The sequence below is a fragment of the Pelobates fuscus genome, chromosome 4, assembly GCF_036172605.1.
Source record: "Pelobates fuscus isolate aPelFus1 chromosome 4, aPelFus1.pri, whole genome shotgun sequence".
Lineage (NCBI taxonomy): Eukaryota > Metazoa > Chordata > Amphibia > Anura > Pelobatidae > Pelobates > Pelobates fuscus.
In genome coordinates, this window is record NC_086320.1 from 30,990,318 (window position 1) to 31,002,581 (window position 12,264).

The 12,264-nt window shown below is 40.2% G+C and overlaps 1 protein-coding gene across 1 annotated transcript in view; it reads left to right on the plus strand.

Moving 5' to 3' along the window:
- Positions 1 to 12,264, plus strand: part of HHLA1 (HHLA1 neighbor of OC90) — a 76,729-nt gene that overhangs the window by 19,481 nt on the left and 44,984 nt on the right. Inside the window, exons 7-9 of the mRNA XM_063451049.1 lie at positions 1,695 to 1,778; positions 2,873 to 2,929; positions 3,027 to 3,113. Of these exons, the coding sequence (XP_063307119.1) occupies positions 1,695 to 1,778; positions 2,873 to 2,929; positions 3,027 to 3,113 (228 nt within the window). The remainder of the gene's footprint in view (positions 1 to 1,694; positions 1,779 to 2,872; positions 2,930 to 3,026; positions 3,114 to 12,264) is intronic.

The following is a 12,264-nucleotide window of genomic DNA, read 5'->3' on the forward strand; positions in this document are numbered from 1 at the left end:
AGGAAAGTAAAACAAGGATTAGTTAGATTAAAAACAAAAGAAGGGAGGTATGTAGAAGAGGATAAAGGTCTAGCTGACCGCCTCAATTAATATTTTTGTTCGGTATTTACAGATGAAAATGAAGGAAAGGGATCTCAGTTAGGAGAAAGGACAAATGAGTAATTTGTTACATGTGAGTTTACAGAGGAAGAGGTTCTATTTCAACTGTCAAAAATAAAGACAAATTAGTAAATGGGGCCTGATGGAATACACCCAAAGTTATTAAAAGAGCTTAGTGGTGTACTAGCAAAACCATTAACAGATTTATTTAACCAATCATTGTTAACAGGAGTAGTCCCAGAAGATTGGGAGTTAGCGAATATTGTGCCCATTCACAAGAAAGGTAGTAGGGAGGAGTCGGGCAACTATAGGCCAGTAAGCCTTACTTCAGTAGTGGGGAAAGTGATGGAAACAATGCTAAAGGATTGGATTGTTGAACATCTAAAATCACATGGAATTCAAGATCAGAGACAACATGGGTTTACTTCAGGGAGATCATGCCAAACTAATCTTATTGATTTTTTTGATTGGGTAACTGAAATAATAGATCAGGGTGGTGCAGTAGACATTGCTTACCTAGAATTCAGTAAGACTTTTGACACTGTTGCACATAGAAGGCTTATCAATAAACTACAATCTTTAAGTATTGTTGAATGGGTAAGGCAGTGGCTGAGTGACAGGCAACAGAGGGTTGTAGTCAATGGAGTTTATTCAAAGCTTGGGCTTGTCACCAGTGGGGTACCTCAGGGATCTGTACTTGGACCCATTCTCTTTAATAATTTTATTAGTGATATTGCAGAAGGTCTTGATGGAAAGGTATGTCTTTTTGCTGATGATACAAAAATATGTAACAGGGTTGATGTTCCAGGAGGGATAAGCCAAATGGCAAATGATTTAGGTAAATTGAAAAAACAGTCAGAGTTGTGGCAACTGACATTTAAAGTAAATAAGTGCAAGATAATTCATCTTGGACAAAAAAACAGAAGGGCAGACTAAAGAATATTTAAAAGAGTCCTAACCTCAATATCTGAGGAAAGGAATTTAGGGGTGATTATTTCAGATGACTTAAAGGTAGGCAGACAATGTAATAGAGCAGCAGGAAATGCTAGCAGGATGCTTGGTTGTATGGAGAGAGGTATTAGCAGTAGAAAGAGGTAAGTTCTCATGCCATTGTAAAGAGAGACCTCACTTGGAGTATTGTACGCAGTACTAGAGACCGTGTCTTCAGAAGGATATTGATACTTTGGAGAGAGTTCAGAGAAGGGCTACTAAACTGGTTCAAGGATTGCTGGATAAAACTTACAAGGAATGGTTAAAGGATCTTAACATGTATAGCTTGGAGGAAAGACGAGACGGGGGGATATGATAGAAACATTTAAATACATAAAGGGAATCAACAAAGTAAAGGAGGAGACTATATTTAAATGAAGAAAAACTACCTTAACAAGAGGACATAGTCTTAAATTAGAGGGGCAATGGGTTAAAAATAATATAAGAAAGAATTACTAGAGGGTAGTGGATGCATGGAATAGCTTCCAGCTAAAGTGGTAGAGGTTTAACACAGTGAAGGAGTTTAAGCATTCCAATATTTGTACATTCTTTACCCCAAAAGTTATAAGAATGTATAACTCACCTTTGTTTCACCTTCATCGTAGATTACACAGTATTACTGCTTGACATCATTGGCAATTCTACCAGCTCTCTAAAGGAACTTTTTAAGTCCACTTCGATTGTATCAGGTTGGTGTGTACTTTTGAGTCTAGTTTTTACACGTTGAAGCGCCCCTGTCTCCAAAAAAAACCCTATATTTAGTTTTCTTGTATTTAGCTCCCTGTTCCTGAATTTATTTTTATAATTTTTCCTGACTTCTCTAATTTCCATAGAATATACAAGGGGAAGTATTGACTATTTTCACCTTATGCATAGCAGCCAATATGACAATACTTGACAATAGGTGGAGTTAAAACAAACTTTCATACAAGTTTCTACGCTAATTTACCCACAATCCATCAGTCGAAAGTATTCTTCACCTGGCAAACAATATTAGAACTCACAAAAAGAGAAAAAAAATTACTTCCACAAACCCTGAACAGAATTTAATAGTTCTCCAAAAAAACAGTTTTCAAACACAATACGAAAGACATCAGAATTGAGCCTCCATATGACAAGGGTCCAGATTCAAGCGTCCTATGATAAACAGCACAAATATGGCTTCATAAAGCAGAAGTCGGGATTCAGGCTCCCTGTAACACTGGCTAGTATTCAGGTACCCAATGGCAAGGCTCAAGACTGAAATACTCAGTTAGGGTGCGGACATTCTAGTTCCCGCAATAGGAACCGACAATGCTGGATTCCTGTAACAACCTAGAGCCAAGAATGTAATATAAGAATATGACAATCACAGCAGCTTTCTAAAACAGTGGCTGATACACTACTACTCACAGGTGTGCCCGGAATGTACATCTTATGGGATAAGTTCAGCAGTGCTACAATAGTTAAGTGAGCTGAGTCGCTTCCTGGTCTGGTAGGAATTATTTTGCTGAAGCGGCACAGCCTGTGAACTTGCAGCAAACACAGGAACTTGAAAGGTGTATTTATATGTTATTTTACATTTGCTGTTTTGTATATATTTAATACATTAACTATAAAAAGTTTTTTTTTTTTTTAAATTCCTCAAAATAAACCATTCACAAGTAGGTGAAACAAGGTGAATGTATTTACATAGCTTAATATGGCAAACTGACATACAATATGTCTTGGATGAACGCAGTGTTTCTATGCATATCAACGTACTCGTCACAATTAACAAGGAATAATTGTTTTCTGTTTTCAGTAAGTCAGAGTAATGAATCAGACTGCATCTATCTCTGTGTTATGACAGGCAGAACAGGTAAATGAGATATTATTAAAAAAAAAACAAAAAAAAACAATCTCAGATTGCAAGCATGTTCATGGTATTTATCAAAATTAATATTAAATTTCATTAGGAAGAAATCTGTCAGACTTATGGGATGTAACGCAGAAGGCCCCGGTCGTAAATTTCACCTTCCCAAAAAACGATTCTACCATTTTGGGTAAGTAATGTTTATTTGGGTAAATATAATTACATTTGTACTGTTTTGTTTTTTTGTTCAATATTGGAACATTTAAATAAAATGTCTAACTCGAATCAGTCTTGGTAATTACCACAATAAATAAAGCTGTGCATGGTTGTTCTCCAAACAAAATGACTCATTCATCTCAATAAGTTTATTTGCTCTATGTTCTTGACGCCACATAAAAATGTCAATCACTTCAGCCAGTAGGCAGCTTATATGTAATATGAATAAATTAATGAAGCTACAAGTTGTTACTTCTAAATTACAGCTAATTTATATTCCTACACTATTTTTTTTTTTGCATTCTGATATTGGTAAATTCTACCCATATTTCTTTGTCGGGGGAAAAGCTAAATGTTTATCTGAATGCATAATAAATTTAGTAAGAAAATGCAATTACAATATAATAGTTTGATTTCTTAGTTATATAAACTAAAGATGTTGGATATTTAAAAGAAGCCAGGTTGTTTTTTGCACTAAATTCTTAGAAAGCAAAGTTTTCTTTACTTTGTTTTGCTCACGTCATGACACCCGTAGGGAAATCGACCCCTTAAACCAGAAATGTACGTGTGTGTGGGCCGCACTCATTTTTCACTGAGAAAATATGGTCTTTTAGCTGTGTAATGAATGTTAATACCAGGTTAATTTGGCAATAATGCAAAAGTAGTTGACAAACAGTTTTTAGATTAACTTTTATATATCATTCTAACAATACAAAATAATTAAAACAGTAAAACAAAGTCAGCCCAAAAAACATTGAAAACAAGTTTAGCTGGGGGCGGGGCATGACAGCCAAGATGGCCAGTTATGCTTTTTGAGAGCTCCAGCTTAGATAAGCTTAAAATTGCCTATAACAGCCTGAATCCGTGTACAAACACTCAGGAATAATGGTGGCTTTATGTTGAGACGAGCAGGAGTAAAAATAGATGCGATATCTGACGAAATCTTGACGTTCTGGCTATGAGGCCTAGCATGGAAGACGGCCTGGAAGTTGGGGAGGCAGCCGTTATCCTGACACGAGGTCCGCTATGAATGACTACACTTGTGAAGCCCCGCAACCCCCCCTTTAGACCAGCAGGGGACATCTCCGTCCCCGCTGGGGGAAAATACTCATCTGCAGCAGCAGAACCTATGCCAAGCCGCACATCGTACGAGGAATCCAAGATGGCCCCCACCATGCAACCACCACAGCCTCCAGAGTACCCTGAGGCCAAATTCAATCAAATATGCCAAGAATTTTTGAGGTGCATACAAGCCAGAGCCCAACATCTGGATTTGCCTGCCAAACTTGAGAACTATTCCAGCTCTGAGCAGAAGGCTCACCCAGAGGCACTTCAGTCTTGCCGCCCAGATGATTGGAAGGCCCCTCGGTGGTTGTATCACCTGGGAGTCTGTGTCCGTAACAGGTGAATAAGGAATACTCCTCGTCATGCGACACGGGCTCCCCTGGAAGCCTGAGACCAAGAGAAGGAATGACCTGAACTTCAGCAAGGGGACTGGTTGTGGTTGCAGGACTGTGCAAAAGTTAGCAGCGCCATCATGACTGGCCTAGAGACGGAGTATCGGCCGAGGCCTACACGTGGCATTGGCTAAACACACGCTACGGGAGAATCCTGAGTGGATTGAGCCACCATACTGCTTCATAGTGCAGGGCCATTTGTTATATTAAGATTTTAATTCCGACAAGCACCCAGTGGCATTAACGTTAATCTGTTTTATATGTTAGGCTAGCCTGTTCATTTCACATATATAGGCAATTTGTCTCACCTGTTTTCTATCTCCACCATAGTTTAAGCCTAATAGCAGTATAATCCGTGGAGTTATCACCATATGCACTGTATGCATTCTCTTTAGATTTTAACTTACATTAAAGTAAAGTATGCTTAACATAATGTTCTTTCTTACCCTGACCTAGGCAGCCTCACATATGATATATTAAACTTGACTCACTCTACTATCTAGACAGGGAGATATAGCTTGACATATGTTTTATTACATAAAATGTGTTGAAACCACAAATGCCATATTCTGTATTACCATGTTTTTACTATGAGTGCTTACTTAAGATTGCACCTAAAAAAATTAAAATTAAATAAATAAAAAAGGTGCATGTTTAGCCAATTAAAACTGTACAGTAAGGTTATACAATCTAATGAGAGTACTGGTAACTAACAACAATATTTGGGAACTCTGGAGTGTATTCGGTCAGGTAACATCTTAATGCGGAGTCAGGAAACATCTTAATACGGCAAAGCTCTGACAGGCGGGAGATCGCAAGACACTTCAGTCTGCAGCTCACTCCCGGCGTAGCTGCAGACAGGGGGCGGGCTCTCTACCGGGCAGACTAACTGGAGGGGCCTCGCATCCGGCGGCATAAAGGGCAAGCCGCTGGGCTCCCTCCTGTGTGGGGTCCTTGGTCAAAGACTGAAGACCTGACATGTCACTCTGCCCTGAGGCGATTTAGGCAGCCACGAGGCCCCCATTAGCGCGAGGCCTAAATCGCTTAATTAGAGAGCTGCCTCTGCACAGACTCAAAACTCACAGTACTGTGCAGCATGAGTGTATCACAGACACCACACCAGTAAAACTCACAGTACTGGTGGCTGCAGATGGGATTGCTCCTCCACATAGCTTCCTCAGCATGATGTTCACTCTGTCCTGGTGCGCTTCTGTCTTCCCTTCCTCTGAGCCTTGAGCATGACCTCACGCACAGGGTAGAGGAGGTATTATGCGCACTATACTATCTGCGATGCTCTGTGCCAAAACTTAGTTCCCCGACGCTGCTTCAATTTACACGTCTGGTCAGCAGTTGGTGGTGTGGTTACATAGGCGTGCGCACGGGGTGTGCCGGGTGTGCCTGGGCACACCCTAATCCCCGTGGCACGCACTATGTATTGAGTCCTGCAGAAACAGCGTTCCTGCACTTTTATTTGAGCAGGAACGCTGTTCCTGCAGGCACTCAGCTCCCCCTTCCTCCCCCTATGTTCCCCCTGTCATGGGGGGGGGGAGAGGTGGTGAAGGACTCTCACCCCCCGGTCAAGCGCCGGTCTCCACTCAGCCACGGCGAGGGAGCTGTGTGCTCTCTGCTCCCTCTCGCCGCGCGCTGTTTGCTGATGCTGGGAGCCGGAATATGACGTCATATTCCGGCTCCCAGCTACAGCAGACAGCCCACGCGGCGAGAGGGAGCAGAGAGCACACAGCTCCCTCGCCGCGGCTGAGTGGAGACAGGTGTTCTGTCAGATTACTACACCGGCGCTTGACCCACTGGACCCCAGGGACAAGTCCACGCCAGCACTCCAGGTAGGGAGGCTGGGTGGACATTTTTTAATTAAAAAATAATAATTTGTATGTATGTGTCTGTGAGTGATTGTGTCTGTGAATGTGTGTGTGTGTGTGTCTGTGTGTCTGTGTGTCTGTGAGTGATTGTGAATGTGTGTGTGTGTGTCTTTGAATGTATGTATGTGTGTGCGTGTCTGTGTGTGTGTGTCTGAGTGAGTGTCTCTGAATGTATGTGTGTGTGTCTGTGAGTGAGTGTGTCTGTAAGTGTGTCTGAGAGTGTGTGTGTCTGAATGTGTGTGTGTCTGTAGGTGTGTGGGTGTCTGTGAATGTATGTGTGTGCACGCGTATATATGTGTGTGTCTGTGTATGTGTCAGTTTGTGTGTGGACGCATATATACGTGTATATTATTTTTTTTGGGAGGTGGGAAAAGAGTTCCCACACTTTATTCCCCAGGACTTCACCGGAGATCTCCGGATCTCCCCTGTCAGCTCACGCAGAGTCGGCGCTATCTGAGTGCCGGCTCTGCTCTAAGCCTCCATGGGCTGGCGGGGAGATCAAAGATCTACCTCACCAGCCCACAGCAACATGGAGGGAGGCAGTAGAGGACCCGGGGAGCTCTAGACAGCAGCTCCGCCAGGTTCCTCTCACGAGATCTGAGCATTGCCGCGGCAACACTCAGATCTCACGAGAGTTAACTCTAGCCCCGCAGGCTAGAGCTCACTCTCCACTGGACCACCAGGGATGGCACATGGCAGCAAGGATCCCCCCTCCCTATATAAGGTAGGGAGGGGGGATATTTACTAATCTGCCCCCACCTCCACAATCCCTCCAAACATACAGCCCGCACGTTCACACACACAGTACACTAACCGCACCCTCACAAACACACACAGCACCTTTACAAACACACAACACCCTCACACACAGCACACTAACAGCACCCACTCAAACACACACAAACAGCACCCTCACAAATACACGACACCCACAAACCCACAGCACCATCACACGCACACGCACACATCACACAAACAGCACCCTCACACACACAGCGCCCTCACACAGCACAGTAACAGGACCCTAACAAACACACTCACAAACACCCTCACCCACATAGCACACTACCAGCACCCTCACACAACCCTCACACAGCACACGAGCAGTACACACATACACAGCAGTGTGTGTGTGTGTGTATATGTGTTTATGTGTGTATGTGTGTATATATATATATATATATATATTACATATATACACATGCGCCGTGTGTTTGTGCTTTAGGGTGCACACCCTAATGCAATAGGCTGCGCACGCCTATGTGTGGTTACCACTGCAGATCTCACTCTGGCCGCTGATAAATGCCTGGTGGGCCACATTTGACCCGCGGTACACATGTAGGACACCCTTGCCTTAAACAATATTTGCTTAAAAGTGACATTTATATTTTTGTCTTAAATGATATAGAATACATTTTCCAATGAGACATTGATGGACTGTAAACTAAGATTACTATAAAGGAAGTTAACATTTGTTATAAACAACACACTAGAGATTTAATGTATTCATTGAAATATTTACAAATAAATCTCAATGTAAAAATGTTAATGATAATTTGAACCATAGCAAACTATTCTAGAGATATAAGATAATTAATGAAAAATAATTTAATGGAAAAAAAAACTACCATAGGTCAACTGCCACAGTTACTTTGAATCATATATTAGGCCAGGGGTGCTCAACTATGTCATGGACCACTGATGGCCCACCAGACCCTTCTTTTGTAGCCCATCAAATATATACTAACAACCATCAAATATATACTAACAGCACAGTGTAGTGACTGCTTATTGAAAAGCTAAGCTGGCAGAACCAGGAAGGATTGGCTTCTCAACAAGCACATGAAAATCGTTTTAAGAGTAGTGCCTCTTAGACATGTGCAAAATTCATCTTGGAGACTAGAATTTACTTAGTCAGTAGTGGTGCCTCTTACACATGGCTAACTAAAATCCTAAAAAGTTACAACTCAAACTGGGCCCCTCGGTATAAACTTAGAAGCCTTTGTAAAGATTTATGTACCTACCTCCAAGATCCCCCACTGAGCCACTTCTGATCACCTAAAAACACCTATTGGTAGTGCATTTCTCTAGACACCATGGAGAACCCCTAGTAAGGGCTGGTTTACTGAGATTGAATGCACAGAATGTATACTGCAACAATATACCCCCTTTTCAGACGCACTCACTTATTTGAACAGAAGATTTTCAGAATAAAACACTTCGAGTCAAAATTGAGGACAAAAATGACTGATTGTTATCTGGAGCATTACCTCAAAAATAGTTCCTAACACTGAATTATTAATAGAAAAAAATAAGCAGAGTCTCATTAACTGAATCTTTCCTTTAATTTCTATTTCATGGAATACAAGAGTGGCACTTGACTTCCAAATGGTCGAGCACCCCTGAAATAGGGAAATGGTTACTCAATCTGTAGTTTAAAGAGGCAATGACACATTTATAATTTAGCAATGCTAGAGATAATAGTCTCCATTCAACTGCCATGGTACACAGAAATTAATTAAAAAAAAAAAAAAAACAATTGATTTTTTAATCCCCCAGTGGTCTGATCTCAATTATGTGTCTGTTAGTCCACCCATTGTACAGCGCTACGGAATTTGTTGGCGCTATATAAATAATAAAATAATAATAATAATAATAATAATAATAATAATTCTGTACCACATTTTATTTCTTGTAAAGAAGCTGCCATTTTTGAATAATGTTTTATATGGTCCATTCACCAAGTCCTGATTTGATCCAACAGGAAGTATTTAGTAATGAGACAGGTTAAACACCAAAACAACTTTAGCCTATCTAAGTAGTTTTGGCGTATAGATGATATCCCTGAAGTCTCACTGCCCAATCCTATGTCATTCAGGCGTTAAATCACTTTTTGTTTATGCAGCCCTCTCCAACACCCTCTCCAACACAGCCTCACTATATATTTCCAGGAAAAATGGCTTAATTTTTCAAAAGAATTAAGGATATGTTTACTTTAGATGTTCTTATCTTCTGGTCTTTTAATTACCTGCTAGTGAAAAGCAGCATCTTGTATGAGATTAGATAAAGTTAGATAAAGAAAGAAGAAATCAGAACATCACAGGAAGAAACAGTAATGCTTTTAAACCTAAAGAGTCTGCACAATGACACAAAGCACTTTCGAACCTATTCTAGCACGGTATAAAGATTTCATTTTTTTCACATAATTTGTAAAAGATCCAGAATGTTATACCCTCCAACATAAAAAAAAAGGGAATTGGGGAGCGCATCCGGAACATACATTCCCAGTAGCGGTGTTGCCGTAAAAGCCAAAATACAACGCATACACATAAAATACAGTTTGAAATTGTACAAGGCTACCTAAAATCACCTATCTTAGCAAACAGATTATGGGGATTCAGTTACACCATATTGTGTTAAGCCCACCACTATGTCACAATACCCCAATATCAGTGGGTCCTACACTAATTTTATCATGCTAGCTGGAATACTTACTTCTTAAACTGAATCTTTATTTGATACCACCCAACATCAGCATCCCATGAAGATGGTAGTTGGTGAGCAGGGTAAAAGGGGGCAGGCCAGTGATGTGACTCATGTCACTGGCACAACCTAAAGGGGGACTCCCCAAAAAGGCAGAATGTCCCCCAGAGAATTAGATGATCAGCCAGGCATAAATGTACACCAGGCTGCCTGCCAATCAAGCAGGACTATCCTCACTGAGTGGACCATGCAGAAAACACTATTTTAATACTATTTGCATGGTCCCAGCCTCCTGAGTGTACCACGAGCTTGTCTAATGATGTGCTTGTGTTATGCTTCTTGTAGACACCAGGAAACAAAGTCAACAAAGTGGGACAGGGCCCTGAAATCAAGACTGTCCCACCAAAAACAGGACTATTGACAGACCTGGAATTTTATTGTTTAGTAATGCTCAATATTTGTGTTACTGAAATTTATTTTCATGTACAATTTTATTGTTTCTAAATATGCTCACTGTATTCACAATGCTTCTCTATGAGGAGAATGTTATTAATCGTTGCACCACATAATAAAGGAAGTTAGTGCTATACAAAAAAGGCATGGCGCAGCTGCAGAACCTACAAAATAGGTAGGATTGTATGAACTTTGGAAAATAATGATAACAATGTATAAATGCAGATTTTAAATTTAGGATAAAGCAGAAAAGTAGGTGTAGTGTCTGAAATGTCCTTTTGGAGATATAGGAAATTAAAAAAAAGGAGAGATAAAAAGAACAGATAGTATAGCAGGTTAGCAATTTCTTGACAAAATTAGGTTAAATAAAATTGTGCACTCACACGTTTAGGGAGCTTAAATTCAGCTCCAACTTGAATGCCTGGATGGAATGATCTTACATGATTTTAAATGTAACTGCCTTTTCAAGAGACCCAGACTTTCCCTCTAATTTCATCTCAACACAAAAAGTTAGTGGTGGACTCTGGTAGACAGCCACTAGAGGTGGAGTTAACCCACTAATGTAATTATTGCAGTTTATTAAAAACTGCAATAATTACAATTGCAGGGTTAAGGGGCAATAGGGACAGTGCACACAGACCCCTTCAATGAGCTAAAATGGTCTGGGTGCCTATAGTGTTCCTTTAAAAGGGACAAATACAACAGGTACCACATTTATATAAAAAAAAAAAAAAACCTGGTTTAAGATTACCAAACAACAAAATACAAAATGTGGTCAGACTCAAGGATAGCTTGAGACTAACCACACCTCTGGAAATATCTATAGCGGTAGTGTCTAATATAACAATCCTGGCTGACACGGTTGTGGGTGTTACTGTGAACCACTGCAGGTGTCACTATAGACCCATAAACAGAAAAAATAATAATAATGCTGCTAAATAAATAAATAAAGTATATACAAGTGTTACTAGAATTCCATGCCCGTCAAAAAGGGGTATATATAGGTAGGGATATAATTATGCCATATGTAATCAAATCTCAACCCTAATTATCAGCTTTAATATAATGCACTATAAGGAAATGAGAATAAATCCCTAAGTCCCTGCCATAGATACCTCCTAGAAAATGTCAATAATCGGTACATAGTTGAAAAGGGCTCCAAGTAGAGCTAATAAAGAGGTAGAGGGAGGTAGAGGATAATATAAAGTGTTAATAGCAGTCAAATTCGGACTGCTAGTTTAAATTTAAAAAGCCTTTCTCCCTGTTAATCTAACTAGACAGGCATAGAAAAGAAGGAAATAGAAAGTAAATTAGGTGATAATCATGATTATCAGGTGATTATCAGGTGATTATCACCTAATTTACTTTCTATTTCCTTCTTTTTATGCCTGTCTAGTTAGATTAACAGGGAGAGAGGCTTTTTAAATTTATGGGTCTATAGTGACACCTGCAGTGGTTCACAGTAACACCCACAACCGTGTCAGCCAGGATTGTTATATTAGACACTACCGCTATAGATATTTCCAGAGGTGTGGTTAGTCTCAAGCTATCCTTGAGTCTGACCACATTTTGTATTTTGTTGTTTGGTTTTCTGTATATACGGGGTTAAGCCCCTCCCCGAGACACCTGGAGTCTCAAATTGGTACATCTGTCTCTGAACTTTGAACTTTGTGTTCTTTGCTTTTTCTGGTTTAAGATTAAAAAATTTTTTTTTCAACCTTAGGTGCTTTAAAACGCTAACTAATGTATTCTTTAAATTGGACCCCCTATATTTCCCATTTTACTTAGTCTTTAAGAATCCGAGATTGTAGTAGATAAAAAAAATCTGTACTTTGGATAAGCGAGTAGAAAAGAT